Source organism: Mobula hypostoma, chromosome 3 (assembly GCF_963921235.1).
Source record: "Mobula hypostoma chromosome 3, sMobHyp1.1, whole genome shotgun sequence".
Classification (NCBI taxonomy): domain Eukaryota; kingdom Metazoa; phylum Chordata; class Chondrichthyes; order Myliobatiformes; family Myliobatidae; genus Mobula; species Mobula hypostoma.
The window spans coordinates 147,434,668-147,451,720 of NC_086099.1; the positions used below are offsets into that span (position 1 = coordinate 147,434,668).

A 17,053-nucleotide genomic window follows, 5' to 3' on the forward strand; every position below is an offset into this window, starting at 1 on the left:
AGATGTTAAAGGAAAACTAGGAGGAGGTTAACCATCTAATCGCAGTTACAGATGCCTGCAGCATTACTTACACCAAGTTATCTAAATCACCAAACAAATCAGCAATTGTACTGCCTTTCTGCCAACAGGAAGCAGACTGTAACAAGTACCAGTTGAGCTTATTTCTGAATCCCAAGTCACATCCAAATTCTACATTGGTATCAGATTAAAATTCCCTAACATTGTGGAGAGGATAGAGAACTCTTAATGGATCAGGAACTAGGTTGATATATCAATGGTGTTATGCAACACGGAAATGGTTTTAGCCCACTGAATCTGCAATGACAATAAAGCACCCATTTATTTTAATCTTTCATTCATCCAGTTTAATCACCCACATTCCCACCAACTTCCCTCAGATCCTACCATTCATCTACATCAAAGGGACAATTTGCAGTGGCCAATTAATTTACCAACCTGATAATTTATAGGATGTGTGAGTGGCAACATTAAATAGATGCTGCAATAAAACAGATACCTTCCAGGTAGTTTATTCAAGAATGTCAGCATGGCAGCGCAGAGGTTAGTGCAAAGCCTTACAGCACTGGTTGTAAGTTGGGGCTTCTATTCTGCTGCTGTCTGTAAGGTGTTTTTACGTTCTCCCCCTGAATCTGTGGGTTTCCTCTGGCTGCTCTGGTTTCCTCCCATGTTCCAAAGACATACGGGTTAGGGTTAGTAAGTTGTGGGCAGGCTATGTCGACGACAGGAGTGTGTCGACACCTGTGGGCTGCCTAGCACAATCCTCGCTGATTTAATTTGACGCAATTGACGCCTTTCAAAGTTCATAGTACATCTATTATCAAAGTATGTATACATTATACAACCTTGAGATTTGTCTCCTTACAGGCAGCCACGAAACAAAGAAACCCAAAAGAACCCATAAAAAAGACCATCAAACACCTAATGTGCAGAGAAAAAAAATTGTGCAAATAATAAAATAGAATTTGCTGTATGTTTTGATGTACATGTGATAAATAAAGCTAATCTTTTAGTCTTTATATCTTTCAAACAATTGCTAGTGTTTCCAGCTTAGTAAGGTAATGTTATATGGTATCTTCTGTAAAGATTATGGGGCTTTATACATAATTCATTCTTTGTCAGGAATAATTTGAATTCATGAGGTGAATCTCTTGCTCTTCATGTGAAAGACCTCTGAACAATGTATCTGCCTGGCAGATGCAGCACAATTGGTGAGGCTGACATACAGTCTGTGTAATAGCTTCTGGGTGAATTGATGAAAATACGGGAGGAGTGCTACTGTTCTTTTTTCTTCAGGAGAAGAGAGTTAACAAGTAACACTAACAAATGAGAACAATATGAGCCTGACACATAGCAACTGATTTGTCCATTCACTTTGTTGACTGGGTTAGTTCACTAAACCTCTTCCATGCTGCTGATCACTTCCTCAACATCATCAGCAAGAGTTAAGTGCAGTTGTTGGGGGGGCGGGGAGCTATCTCCTTTGTCTTGATTGCAGCTGAAAGTAATGCTCTGCAGAAATGATGTCTGCCTGTTTGTTTGATGTTTTTGCAAAGTAACCAAGAGAATTTACAAGGGCAAGATGGTTGTGCCTCCGTCGGTCGTGGTCGACCATGGGTACTGTACCTCTGGGAGTCACTGGTTTGTCGAGCAGCGTCGACTGTGGCTATTGAGGCCGATCCTGGAACAGCAGACTCTGCCACAGTTGCTGCATGTGTAGAGTGTCGTGGAATTGTTGTCCGCTGTCTGCTGTGCTCTCCGTTTAGCTCTTCGCTCCTCAAACTGACTCAGGATCTCTCTTTCGCCTTGCTTTAGGTGTTGCTGAAGAGTACCTTGCCATTTTTTGCGGTCATCTGCTGTATCCTCCCAGCACTCTGTGTTGATTTTTAAGGCTTTCATGTCGTGCTTGTAGAGGTCTTTGAAGTGAAGCTGGGGGTCCTCTTGCCTGCTGTTAGTTCTCCGTAGAGGATGTCCTTTGGCAGTCTACCATCCTTCACATGACAGACGTAGCCCAGCCAGCGCAGTTCGCGTTGTCTTAAAAGTGTGAACATTGTAGGAAGTCCGGCACGGAGGAGGATCTCAGAGTTTGGGAATTTGTCTCTCCAGGTGATGCCAAGGATGTGGCGAAGGCTGCACAGGTGAAAACTGTTGAATTTCCTCTCCTGCTTGGAGTAGATGGTCCAAGTCTCGCTACCATACAGGAGGGTGCTAATAACGCATGCATTGTACACAGCAGTCTTGGTCTTTATAGCAAGTTTTGGATTCTCCCAGACCCACGAGGAGAGTCGATACGCCTATTGATTTCAGCATTGAGGGAGAGAGTGTCGCTAATGGTCGACCCCAAGTATGTGAACTCGTGGACCACTTCTAGATCGTAACTGTCAATGGTAATGACAGGTGTCTCCACTACGTTCTGGCCAAGGACATTTGTTTTCTTTAGGCTGATGGTAAGCCCAAAGTCCTTGCATGCCTTAGAGAAGCAGTCCATGAGAGTTTGTAGTTGCTGTTTGGTGTGCGAGGTTATAGCATCATCGACAAAAAGCATGTCACGTATTAAGATCTTTCACACCTTTGTTCTTGCTCTCAGGCGCACAGGGTTGAACAGCCAGCCATCAGACCTGGTGTGCATGTAGATGCCTTCTGTCGACGTCCCAAACGCGTGCTTCAATAGCAGAGAGACCAAGACGCCGAATAATGTCGGGGCCAACACGCATCCTTGTTTGACTCCACTATGAATAGTGAAGGGTTCTGATGAGCTGCCATCGTGCCAAACAGTATCCCTCATGTCCTCATGGAATGACATGATGATTCGTTGGAGTTTCGGGGGACAGCCAATCTTGAGGAGAATCTGAAAGAGCCCATCCCTGCTGACAAGGTCGAATGCCTTGGTCAAGTCAATGAAAGTGACATAGGGGGTTTCCGTTGTTCCCTGCACCTCTCCTGGAGTTGATGGAGTGAGAAAATCATGTCGACAGTTGACCTCCTTGCATGAAAACCACATTGGGACTCAGGATAGATCCATTCTGCAGGAGTTTGTAGATGTGCCAGAGTTACACGAGCAAAGATGTTGATGACAATCCTCAGGAGGGAGATACCCCTGTAGTTGTTGCAGTCACTCCCATCACCCTTGTTCTTGCACAAAGTGATGATTTTGGAGTTGCGCATATCCTGTGGTATGGCTCCTTCCTTCCAGCACTGACGGAGGACCTCGTGTAAAGGTTGAAGGAGTGAGCTCTTGCAGTGTTTGATCAGGTCTGGAGGAATCCCATCATTGCCAGGAGCTTTCCCTGGGGCCAGACTGTCAATTGCCTTGCTGAGGTCCTCAATGGTTGGTTCGGAGTCAAGTTCATTCATGACTGGTAGACAATCAATGGCATCAATGGCTGAGCTAACAGCAACATTTTCCCTCGAGTAGAGCTCAGAGTAGTGTTCTACCCAGCGTTCCATCTGCTTGCTTTTATCGGTGATTATTTTTCTGCTGGATGACTTCAGGGATGCTGTCTTGCTTTGCGATGGGCCAAGAGCCTTCTTGATACTATCATACATCGATCTGATGTTTCCTCTCACAGCTGCTGACTGAATGTCCTCACTGCGCTGGAGCCAGTACTCATTTGCGCACTGCCTTGCAGTCTGTTGCACTTTGCTTCCAGCAGCTCGAAGTGCCTGGAGTGTTTGGTCGGATGGTGAGCACTTGTACTCTATGAGAGCTGCACGCTCGGCTTCGATGACAGGAGTCGTGATGCTGGACTTTGCCTCAAACCAGTCACTGGTTTGTTAGATGGTAGATATTGCTTTTAGCAAGGCTTTTTCAAGGTTCCACATGGTAGGCTGATCTAGAAGGTTGGAACACATGGAACCCATGATAGACTAACTGGATACAAACTTGGATTGGTGCTGGAAGGTAGATAGTGGTAATGAAAGATTGCCTTTCAGAGTGGCAGACTGTGACCAGTACTGTACTGTAGATGTCCATGCTGGTTCTACTTTGCTTGTTATCTATATTAATGATTTGGATAGGAATGCAATTAGCATGATTAGTATGTTGTTGATGATGCTAAAATGTATGGTATAGACAGTGAAGGAAGGTTTCTAAAGCTACAGCAGGGCCAGACATGCAGTCCTTCTTAAGTGGAGAGATGTTGCCCCGCCCACTCATGCTCAATGGCTCAGAGACATTACGTCCTGCTTAGACCTTGAAAAGATTCCTTATTCACTTCTTAATTCAGACATAAAATTCCAAAAGGTGTGGGGTCCTATTCTTGAATATTTTCATAATTCCCATTTAGATTAATGGTTTTTTGCATTTAAATCCCTTACATTCAGCTTCTTTCGGTTAAGACTTACGTTTTTTTTGATGTGTGAACATATTATAGCTCAGGCAGGAAGCAATATACTTTCTTTTTATAAATACAGCTCTGTGATGATAACATTTCTGATCAACTTTTCTATATATCATAAGGTTGGCTTGGAGTTGGGTAGTGGGAGGGTGGGGTGGTAACTAACTTTATACGATTCTACTATGGGTGCTTCTCCTGAACTGCTATGAACTGTACATTTGATATGTCTGTTTTGCACTGTATAAACCTCTTTTTTTTACTGTTTTTTTGTTGCTGCATTGTAGAAACTTAAAAAAATGATTTAAAAAAGCTACAGCAGGAGTTAGATCAGTGGTTCCCAAAGTGGGTGATATTGCACCCCTCTGGTGGGAGTTTCTAAAGGGTGATAAAGAAAAAAGGAGCAGTGGGGGTGGGGGGGTGCTAGGTAGCAAGGGGAACAGCTGAGGGATTACAGGGTTAATTTAAGAAATTACTTATCATAAGCATTTGATCCTCAGTGCCTCATAATTGATTACAATGATTATGTAATCATCTCATCTCTTGCTAAGCCACCATTCTCTTAGACTTTGCTCGAAATGCACTATATTCGTTGAAAAGTAATGTGACACTTCTGCATTTGGCATATCATGAGAAACCTAGACTGAAGAAGCAGTGTTATTTCTGGGCTTGACCCACTCATTGCCGGTCACTACTGTAGTACAGAGTTAGATGGTGCGAGTCCCATACTCCAATCACACTGTGATGCAACTCCTGTGAATTAGTGTATGGTGTTCAAAGCGGTAAAATTCAGAATCTGTCTTTATAAATGGTTTTGACCGCATTTCTCGAGCCCACAGACCAACTGAGATATCGATGCCCCACTTTCTTTACCTTAAGGCAGAGAGCCAGGTTTTGCCTGAGCATGCACCCAGGGCATGCCCTTTTCTCACTGTTGCCATCATATGAAAGGTGCAGGGGTCTGGGGGCACATGCTCAGCAATTCCGGGATGGATATTGAATCTTTGGACACTACCTTACTTTTTAAAAAAAAATACAGTATTTCTGTTTTTGCACATTTTAAAAATCTATTCAATATACATAATTGATTTACTTGTTTATTTATTATTGTTGTTTTTTATTTTTTCTCTCTCTGCTAGATTATGTATTACATTGAACTGCTGCTAAGTTAACAAATTTCACGTCACATGCTGATGATAATAAACCTGATTCTGAGCTATTACGACATCATTACTTTCCTCTTTATGATCGCAGCCCTTGAGGTTGGACTTAAACAACAGGTGATTGACCATGGTCGTTAATCCATAATGAAAATGGCAGAAGCAGAACCAATCAAAAAGAAGTGCGGACAGTATTGAGTGGAGTCTCCGAAATATGGATTTGTACCAGCACCAAACATCCAACAGCAGCCAATGTGTCAGATGTATGAAAAAGTATTTTTCAAATGAGGCAATTCAACCATCCAGGCTCCCTGAACATTTGAAGAGAATACACTCTGATAAAGCAAACAAAAACTTTGCATATTTTATTTGGAAATGGAAAACACAACAAACCATATTTGAATCAGAATCAGAATCAGGTTTATTATCACCGGCATGTGTCGTGAAATTTGTTAACTTAGCAGCAGCAGCAGTTCAATACAATGCATAATATAGAAGGGGGGAGGGGAATAAATAAGTAAATCAATTACAGTATACGTATATTGAGTAGATTAGAAATCATGCAAAAACAGAAATATATATTTAAAAAGTGAGGTAGTGTTCACAAGTTTAATGTTCATTTAGGAATTGGATGGCAGAGGGGAAGAAGCTGTTCCTGAGTCATTGAGTGTGTGCCTTCAGGCTTCTGTATCTCCTACCTGATGGTAACAGTGAGAAAAGGGCATGCCCTGGGTGCTGGATATCCTTAATAATGGACACTGCCTTTCTGAGACACCGCTCCTTGAAGATGTCCTGGGTACTTTGCAGGCTAGTACCCAAGATGGAGCTGACTAAATTTACAACCTTCTGCAGCTTCTTTTGGTCCTGTGCAGTAGACCCCATAACAGACAGTGATGCAGTCTGTCAGAATGCTCTCCATGTTACATCTATAGAAGTTTTTGAGTGCATTTGTTGACATACCACATCTCTTCAAACTGCTAATGAAATATATTTACTGTCTTGCGTTCTATATAACTGCATCGGTATGTTTGGACCAGGTTAGGTCCTCAGAGATCCTGACACCCAGGAACTTGAAACTGCTCACTCTCTCCACTTCTTATCCTTCTATGAGGATTGGTATATGTTCCTTTGTCTCACCCTTCCTGAAGTTTACAACCAGCTCTTTCGTTTTACTGATGTTGAGTGCAAGTTTGTTGCTGTGACACCACTCCATTAGTTGGCGTATCTCACTCCTGTACACCCTCTCATCACCACCTGAGATTCTACCAACAACAGTTGTATCATCAGCAAATTTATAGATGTTATTTGAGCAATGCCTAGCCAGACAGTCATGGGTATAGAGTGAGTAGAGCAGTGGGCTAAGCATTCACAGCAAAACAGTGATGGTTTGCAGGCTTCAAACGTGGCTTATTGCTAAATCTGGAAAGCCCATACAATTAGAGAACTGATTCTGCCAGCAGTAGGGGAGGTTCTGAATTAGACCAGTAATGTACACTCTAAAATTGTTGATGAAAACTCTTCATCATTCTCAGTACAAAGCTCTCAAAAGAGTCGAAATTTGTGAGCAGTGGACTTGACTTTATTTACTGTTTTGATAACAGTACTTAATGATTTGTGCAGTCAATAATAGGCTTTTTGCAACAAGATGTTTTCTGTGAATTACACAGTGAATGGTAAGTACTTTCCCAGAATGATGCTTTCCTTTCTAGGACATTAAGGATGTCCTCCTTTGTCAAAGAATGGGGTTTCCCTTCCTCCACTATTGATGCTGCCCTTACTATTCCCCTGACATTGGCACTCTCCCCATCTTCCTACTGGCTTAACAGCGATAAGAGTTCCACTTGTCCTTACCAACCACCCCATGAGGCTTCTCATCCAATACATCATCCTCCACAATATCCATCATCTCCAAAGGGATCCTACCACTAAACTTATATTTAACCTCCCCGCCTCACTCACCGCTTTCTGCAGGGATCACTCCCTCTGCGATTTCCTTGTCCATTTGTCCCTCCCCACTAATCTCCCTCCAGGCACTTATCCCTGCAAGAGCCCAAAGTGCTACACCTGCCCATACACTTCCTCCCTCACCTCCATTCATGGCCCCAAACAGTCCCTCCAGGTGAGGCAATAGTTCACCTGTGAACCTGCTGGGATCATCTATTGAGTCCGATGTTCCCAATGTAGCCTCCTCTACATTGGTGAAAGCTGCTGTAAATCGAGGGACTGCTTTGTCGAGCACTTCCACTCCATCTGCCAAAAGCAGAAACTTCCAGTTGCCAAACATTTTAATTTCGAGTTCCATTCCTGTTCCAATATGTCAGCCAATGGCCTCCTCTTGTGCCACAATGACCCCACCCTCAAGGTAGTGGAGCAACACCTTATGTTCCTTTGGGGTAGCCTCCAACTTGATGGCATGAATATCGCTGCCTACTTCCGGTTAAAAAAAATCCCTCCCTCTCTCCTCTTTTTCTATTCCCTACTCAGTCCTTTTATCTCTTCTCACCTACCTATTAAGAAAGTAATAACCCCACAATAGTGTCCTGTCATTCATGATGCCCCATCTGTTGCACAAGTGTAACACCCTGGGAAAAGTTTCACTGCTAATGTAGTGGTCTTTCTGTAGAAGCAGTGTTTGGGGTAGGGTTAGAGATAACGGATGCTTCGGAATGTGAGCTGTCCAACAACAGGAGAGTGTTTTCCTGCTGTGTGCCTGACACCATGGTGATCTGGCTGTTTTGTTCAGCAGGAGATGAAGAGAAGACACCAGAGTGGAGCCATGATCGATGAAGGCCGAGGAGATCGGAGGAGGATCAGCGAAGGGGAAACAGTGAGCTCCAACTTGTGCACATTAGACTGTTTCATTAAGATGGGCCCTTTTCTTTTTTCGCTTTTTCTTCACTAACCCTGTGGTCAAATTAAGGATTATAAAGCTAAATTGTTTAATTGTATGCGATGTACTGTCTGTTATTTCACGGTACTGATTTGTAGCAGGGAACGAATCACGCAGCATCCACACAAACAGGGAGGTTTTGGGGTGAACTCGCATCTCAATCTCACCTGTTTGTTGTGCCAAAGGTCCCCTTTAAAAAAAATTGCCCAACAACCCAAAATATTGAGTTCCCCTTGTATCTGTTTCTAGTCCCCTTGCAAATAACAATACTTGAAGCATGCTTTTACAATATATGAAGTGAACATAGCCAAGAAGCAATGATTTGTTGTCTGATAAAGTTGAATCATCCAACAAAAGTCCAAGTTATGTTGTCCTATGAATATTGCATGTCTTCCACTTTTTCTGATATTTTATCTATTTAACTTTCAACAGAGTTGTCACTAAGCAGAATTGCTTTAATTATTTGCTCTGGTGACTTAAGTGAACCTATACTCAGAACCCCTTTACTTCTGGGAGAATCAGTTTTTTTTCCCCAATTGTATGTGCATTTCAGATTTAGCAAATTTTTTATGAAGCACAAAATCTATGTTGTTGTGAAGTGCTAGCAAACATAGAAACATAGAAAACCTGCAGCACAATACAGGCCCTTTGGCCCACAAAGCTGTATTGAACATATACTTACTTTAGAAATTACCTAGCATTACCCATAGCCCTTTTGAAGTATTTTCAGTTTCTGACAGTTTTCACAAAGTGACTCAGAATATACCAAATTCTTGTTTGCTTTATCAGGATGTATACTCTTCAAATGTTCAAGGAGCCTGGATGATTTAATTGCCTCATTTGAAAAAAAAAATCACAAAACAGATACACTGGTTGCTGTTGATTGTTTGGTACATGGTGTTATTTTAAGATACTGCACACTATACTGTCTACACTTCTTTTTTGTTTGGTCTGCGTCTGCCTTTTTCATTATCATTAACAACCAAGGTCAATCACCTTTTGTTTAAATCCCAATTCAAGCACTTCACAACAAAAAGGTGTGGCATCATAATAGCTCAGGAAAAGCATGATTCTCTGTCTGAAGGTACATAAAGTGAGCCAGTAATATCTTGGTTGGGCTGGGGGTTAAAGGAATTTGCTCAAGACCATTCAAAAGGGAAGATTCTGAACTTCACTCCATTGAATGCCAGAATCTAATTCAAAGGAACTGTGTCACGGTGTGATTAGCTAACATACTAGTTAACACTGTGCTGCAGTAGTGAATGGCAATAATGCATGGGTTGGGCCCAGAAATAACCAAGTTCAAGGTTCAAAGTAAAATTTATTATCAGAGTACACACATGTCACCACATACAACCCTGAGATTCTTTTTTCTGTGGGCATGCTTAGCAAATCTGCAGAACAGTAACTGTAAACTGTAAACATAAGGAACTGTTAACTGTAAACAAATTGTGCCAATGCAGATATAAATAAATAGCAATAAATAACAAGCATGAACTGACAAAATAACAGAGTCCTTAAATAAGTGTAGCTATCCCCTTTTGTTCAAGAGCCTGGTGGTTGAGGGGTAGTAACCGTTCTTGAACGTGGTGGTGCAAGTACTGAGGCTCTTGTGCCTTCAACCCAATGGCAGCAGCAAGAAAAGAGCATGGCCTGGGTGGTGAGGATCTTTGATGATGGATGCTGATTTTTTTATAGCAACGTCGCATGTAGGTGTGCTCAATGGCTGAGAGGGTTTTACCTGTGATGTACTGGGCTGAATCCATTACCTTTTGAAGGATTTTCCGATTTCTTCAGTCCATATTGCTCATGCTATGCTAGACACAGAAGTGTCACATTGCTTTTCAACAACTATAATGCACTTTGAGCAAAGTCTAAGAGAACAGTGGGTTAGCAAGAGATGAGGTGATCAATGTAATCAATTATGAGGCACTGAGAATTAAATGCTTATAAGGAGTAATTTATTTCTCAGCTACCTCCCTTGCTACTGAGTAGCCCCCTTCCATTGCCTCCTTAGTAATTCCCACTGCCCGCAGGGCAACAATATCACCTTCTTTGGGAATCATTAGTTTACAGGGATATAGGCCAAAGACAGGCAAATAGGACTAGACGAAATAATCAGCTTGCTCATCATGGTGAGCTGATCCAAAAGGCCATTCTCTGTGAATCTAGACAACTTCCAGAAAAAGGGCAATCAATGGATATTGATTGTCTAAGGATGGTGGTGAACATTGGTAGCTCGGGTTAAGGTGTTTGAAGTTGCGGTGCTGGCTGAGATTGGCAATTATCTTGCAGACAGTTCATCACCAGTTGAGGTGACATCCGCAGTGTACAGTTGTTGGGTGGTTCTTGCTGGGTGTTCTCAAGTTTATATAGACCCCCATTTGCTTGCCTCGGTCCTGATTGGCCACCCCTCCGTTGACCTTTGGCTTGTGTTTCTTTGGCTCTCAGGGGTTTGTAGATGGTGTCTATTTTGATACGTTTGTTTACAGAGTTATCAGAAAAGAACCATGCTTCTAAATTTTCTCGGGCCTGCATTATATTTGTCTGCACCAGAACCTCCGTGGTCTCCCCATTAAAATAGTGTCCTTCTTGGTCTTCGTGTACCAAGATCAGCAAGAGTGGATCATGTCCTCGTACTGCCAGTTTGTGTTCCTGTAAATGAGTTGAGAGTTTATGTCCTGTCTGGTGATCCTGTACATCACATTGCTTTTTTTGGTTGTCTTCAATGGTACCTTGGTTCTTGAGACAAGCTTCCTTAGAGTCGCCGTTGGTTTGTGAGGAATTGTGATGCTATGAGGTTTGAGCAGTCGAGCTGTTATTTCTGAGATATTCTTGATGTAGGGCAAGGTCGCACATTCCAATGCATGTTGAGTAGGGTCTGCACAACTTTCTTTCCTTAGTAAGCATCTCCTGATGAAGTTCCATGTGTAACCATTGTTCTGGATCACTTTGAATATTTCATCAGGAGATCCCTATAGCTAATTAAGGCATCTGTTAGTCTTGCGAGACCATGGATCTGCACCTGGAAAGTCTTCACTCTCCAGGGCACAGACCTGAGCAAGGTTGTATGGAAGACCAGCAGTTGCCCATGCTGCAAGTCTCCCCTCTCCACGCCACCGATGTTGTCCAAGGGAAGGGCATTAGGACCCATATAGCTTGGCACCAGTGTCATCACAGAGCACTGTGTGATTAAGTGCCTTGCTCAAGGACACAACACGCTGCCTTGGCTGGGCTCGAACTCATGACCTTCAGATTGCTAGTCGAAAGCCTTAACCACTTGGCCACGTGCCCACACAATATAATATCAAGAAAATCTTTGCTTTCATTTTGCTCCTAATTCACTAATTGATTTCCTGATCTGAAGATACTTCACAAAATACATGATAAAAAATGCACTACTTACGTGGTCTACAAATCTTCTGGCAATTTTTAAGATTAGGAAAATTATTATCGTTCCCACCACAACCTGTGTAGCTGAATTTCTCACAACTATTGGTATCTCGGTTGTAGTAAAACCGTGGGATATCAGCTCCGCAGGTTCCTCTGTCGCTGTGTTTAATGCAGAACAAGGGCAGTACTGTAAAGAAATTATATGTAAGAAGTGGAAAGCTTTATATACTCACTTACATCATTCCATTAAAAATGACGAAATAAATAAAAATGTCTTTAAAGAATTACGTGAGATTGGATTGCACTCCATCTGGCAAGAAGTTATGTCCCTGAAATTATTAGCATTGCCATGGCATCCCCCATACGCAAACTGCTCACACATTCCTGTTGTGATGTTGTAGAAATATCTTGTTAAGAAGGCACGACATATTCCGATTTCTGGTGGCAACTGGCACTTGTCAGCTATTGAAAGAAAGGAACATGAGTAAATGCTCGTGTAGATGCACTGTTAAATGTTTGTAGATTCTCATCTAAAATAAGCTGCAGACAATCAGGGATTATATGAAATGTTTGCAATGTAGAGTTAAACACGGCGGTTTCTTGATTTGTATATGTCTAATATACACAAGGTCATCCTGCAGTTAAGGTAAATGGCACATTTCCTTTTCAAGGTCTTGTCCACCGTGAATGTTTTTGCTACCAATTTTTTGTAAAGTCTAGAAACAAAATTTTCTTGCTTATGTATGAGGTAAATATAAGATAAAGATTATAGATTTACGGATAATCTTAAATTGACAACCCCCTATTGTAATCTCTCAGCCCACTCCCATGTCTTCAGTGATCTTCAATAATCAAAAATCTTCATCTGTCTGTGGTCAGCTCTTGTTGGGCCTTAGCCTATGCTGATCTGTCTACTGGCTTGCATCAGAAAAGTAAGGGACTCAATAAAATTCATCAGCCAGCTTTTGTTATGACTCTGATCTTGACACTATTGTAACTACAGATGTTCAGCTCCTAGTGCCTACCCTGCCAGGATCAGTGACTGCTTGGGAGTAACAGCACCACAGTATCATTGGTGTGCCTCATCTCCCTGTTGCCAGGTTACAGATGTTGAAGAACAGTTGCAGTGCATCCGAAAGGTGGAAGGTAAGAAGCCAAGGGTCATGGTTCACATTTTCACTAGGGACAATGGTAAAAAAAAAATAGAGGGATAAGGTCCTGCAACATGAACCTAAGGACCTCGGTCATAGATTAAGGAGCGAAGCATCTCTGGATTATTTCCAGCGCCTTGTGCTAATGAGTAACAATAAGAGAGTAATGTGTACCTAAAGAGATGATGTAGGAGGGAAGGCATTAGATCTCACCATACAGAGAGAGAAAGAGAAACCAACAGACAGAAACAGAGGGAGAGTGACAGATATAGTCAAAGTATCAGCACAGAAACAAGCCTTCGTCCCACTGAAATTGGGTCATTCATCAAACACCCACGAACACTAATCTTACACCAATCTCATTTCATTCTCCTCACATTCTCATCAGCTATCCCGAGATTCACCAGCCTGCCTACACAAGAGGCTATTGACAGTGGTCAATTGATCGACATTTATCACTCATGATCTTCCGGGGAAAATGTACAAACTCTACCAGAAACAGCACTGGAGGTCAGCACTAAACCTAGAGAAATTATGATAATCCATTATCTGTTACATTGGAAAAGTGGTAGGCGGTGGCCCTCCATTGGTTGGGTTGACTATGGACGTTGCATCCTAACTGTCTATGCAATATGCAAACCAGGGCAGTACGATATGGAGAGCAAGCTGTTACCCATGCAGCAGGCTCGCCCATCTGCACAGCTGATGAATCTAAAAGAATAGTAGAGACTGACGCAGTTTGGCACCAACAGAGTTAAAGGAGATGCTAGACAGCATTGAATTTCATGTAGGACTGCCTTAGGAACTCCAGCTCCTGACTTTTCCTCAGGGTTTACTCCCAAAGCCTTCCCCATGAGTGGGTACAGCCACAGAGCATGGAGGTTTGAGATCAGAGCTTTTCCTTCTGTTGGGTGACCTGCCAACCACGGCTGATGAGCCCAATCTACCCAAAGCGATTGGTTTTAAGGCATCAGTCTTCTCCTGTCAGTAAAAAGCACTGGGTACACAGCCCGGGTCTCCAAAAAGTTCTCACCCGCCCTTTACTGGCAGGCCCCCATGAGCCCCCGCACCACAGGGGTGTTGGTCCCCACCAGAAATGAAGCACCGCCCATCTCAACTGGGTCCGGACAAACCAGCACTAACGTCTCCAGAACTTCGGTTACTCCCACATCGGCTTCTGAAAACTCCTGACAAATACATGTCATAAGGATAATCACCAGCACTGACGCCCCAAATCTCCAGTGCACTGAATGGGGTCAAGGGCAAATGGTTTAAATATTGGTTGTAAAACGAATGGTATAGTAACGTGACCTACGACCCGGTGTCGAGCATGACTTAGCATAGATTCCCTCTATCTGTAGTGACACGCTGGATCGGGGTCCCACCAATCCTTCCAGAATTGGGTCTTTCACTTTCGGGGGGGTTCCTTGGTACATCGCTGGAAACGTGTTCCCCTAGAGACACCAGGCCGTTCCCTCACTGGGTCTCCTCTAAATTTCCCGACACCGCTCCCTGCTTGGATGCCCGGGGACTCCCCGTCCGGGGGGCTCCCTGCCGCTCACATTCCCGCTGGAAGTGGCCCTCTTCCCCACAGTTACAGTACATCCCCACCACTCACATTCTCTCCAAAAATGTCCCTTTTTCCCGCATTTATAGCATATGCTACCGGCCACCCCTCTTTTCACGGACCCCCCACCACTCGCAGCCCTCTGCACTGTCTGTCCCCTGGGGGGCCCTGCCTACTGACCCCTCAGTTCTCAGCTCAGCTACCACCTCCTTCATCAATTTCCGGGTGGAGCCGGCTCCGCTCACTTCACCACCAGGGGCTACACCAGAGGATTTCACCCCACTGACAGAGTCCTCCCGCGGCCTCAACGCATTCTCATCATATCTCTGATCAGCTGAACAAACGTCAGAGGAGGGCACATTTTATAGGACTGCTGGACACTCCAAGCAACCTTGTCCTCAGCCTGGGCACCCCTAACTACCTGATCCATCCTCAACTGATCCACCTGTTCAGTCTGAATGACCACCCCGGCACCACAGACCCCCAAGCCGTCTCTCCAGCCGAAAGAGGTATGTGGAGAGCTTCTCACTCTGCTCCTGACACATGTTTTGAAGCTCCCCGAGGAGCTCCCGGTCAACCCAAAAGCACTTTCCAAGGCCTCCAGATAATCCTTCAGAGTGACAGCAGGCCGGTTATCCTTCACACCGCGCACTACCCCAGCTGCCACTCCCGGCAAACTTTTAACCAATCGCTGTGGCCACTCACTTAACAACTGCGTCGTTTTCTCTATCCACGTCTCATGATCTTCTTCCCCTTCAAGGGTGGGTGTTATCCCTGAGAAAGTTCTTATTCTCTGGTGGGGCCCCTCTGCCTTTCTCGCCAAGGAGGTAATGGCAGATGCCAACTCGGAACCCTTGCCTTTCGCTAAGGGGCAGGAACTAACCAATTTTTCCAAATCTGACTAATCCTTCCCTTCATCCTCCAGTACCGAAAGAATTTGTTCCCTACGATCTCCTGCCCCCTCTGCTGGCGACTCAGCTCGCTGATCTTCGACCTCTCCCTCCCCAACAATTTGCAGATGCCATGATTCCGCCTTCCCTAGGACACTGACCCTCTCCGGCAACTCTGCCCCTCGTAAGTCTTCGTTTGTCTGCACCAATACCAGGTCTGTGCCCATCTCAAAATCAAAGCTCCGTGATACAATTTCCACTTTGCCAACAGCCTTAAGAATATAGAACAGAAATTATTTGAATATTACGGAAATCTGGGGGACGACTTCCGGGTCATCAAGGGAATGGCAGCGTAAGGAAAAGATCTCTCGGCCAAAAAGAAGGTAAACTGCCCCAAAATCTAATTTAGACGAATACTTAATATTGTATAACTATATGAATAAAAGGGGCAAGGATGATGTCTAAGAACAAGATTAAAAAATCCACTCCGAAGGCTGATAAACATAAAGAGACGCAGCAAGGCGACGGGCCTAGCTCCCCCACGGCAAGCCAGGACAGAGAGAATGAGCAGGAATCAGTGACTCTGTCTTTGATTCTCGAAGAGATTCGCGAGTTCCGACAAGATAACTACAAACAGCTGGAGGATATTAAAGGAAAAATAGTAAGAACTAATTTGCGGATAGATGAAGCTGAAGCAAGGATTGTTGGAATTGAAGAGAAGCTACAAAACGCCGAGGAAGTGATAGCAGAAATGCTAAAGCTGCAAGAGCAGCTCCAGTGGAAGCTCATAGATCAAGAAAGCCACTCAAGAAGGGACAATGTGAGGATTTATGGAGTTCCCGAAGGAACTGAAGGTAAACCCGGATTGGTGATTCCCTTTGAGGAGAAGCTGCTTAGAGAGAACCTTGATATACCGGCCGCAAAAGACCTACAGATAGAAAGGGCTCACCGCGTGTTGGCACCACAGACTCCGGCAGGCGCCCAGCCCAGATCGATTCTGGTCAGATTTCTCAGTTACAGAACGAAGGAAGAGGTGCTTAAACGGGCATGGCAAAAGAAAGGTTTCATGTGGAGCATCTGTAAAATCAGTTTAGACCACGATGACGCACCGGGGATCCTTGCCAGATGGAAGGAATATGTGGAAACACGGAGGGTCCTGAAGGAAAACAACATCAGATTTCAGACCCTGTATCCAGCTCGGCTGAAAGTCTTTTACGACGAAGGGACAAAAACTTACACTATGGTGGAGGAGGAAACGTTGGACTTGGCGGACCGGGGACTACCTATTAAAGTTATCACCCAACCGGAGTCGCTACTGGAGAGGATTCGGCAGAAGTCGTGGCAGTCAGTGGGGCGAGGACGCTCCACTCGAACCAGAGTGTCAAACTACAAGGAAAAGCTGCAAATATTCAGACATGAATGTACAGAGAATACAGACTAATTAAGAGAAATGACTGAAAAGAGCAATTTCGACTTAAAGGTAAAATGAAAGCTGGTATCTGAAAATAAACTAGACGGAATAACTTGAATGATAGCAATATAGTCGAGACATAAATAGGAGAAAATTCTCTATGATTATTCAAACTGCTGAGGGCCCTCTAACACAGGGTGAAGATAGAGGTTATCCCTCTGAACTGAGGCGGTTTGGTG

General features: G+C 43.8%; 1 protein-coding gene across 3 annotated transcripts in view; it reads right to left on the reverse strand.

The window, feature by feature from the left end:
• tfpi2 (tissue factor pathway inhibitor 2) overlaps nucleotides 1–17,053 on the reverse strand; it is a 76,277-nt gene that overhangs the window by 5,234 nt on the left and 53,990 nt on the right. For all 3 annotated transcript variants that reach the window (XM_063043833.1, XM_063043832.1, XM_063043834.1), the window contains 2 exons: nucleotides 12,084–12,257; nucleotides 11,809–11,982 (listed from right to left, as the gene is read on the reverse strand). In XM_063043833.1, coding sequence (XP_062899903.1) covers nucleotides 11,809–11,982; nucleotides 12,084–12,257 — 348 coding nt within the window. The remainder of the gene's footprint in view (nucleotides 1–11,808; nucleotides 11,983–12,083; nucleotides 12,258–17,053) is intronic.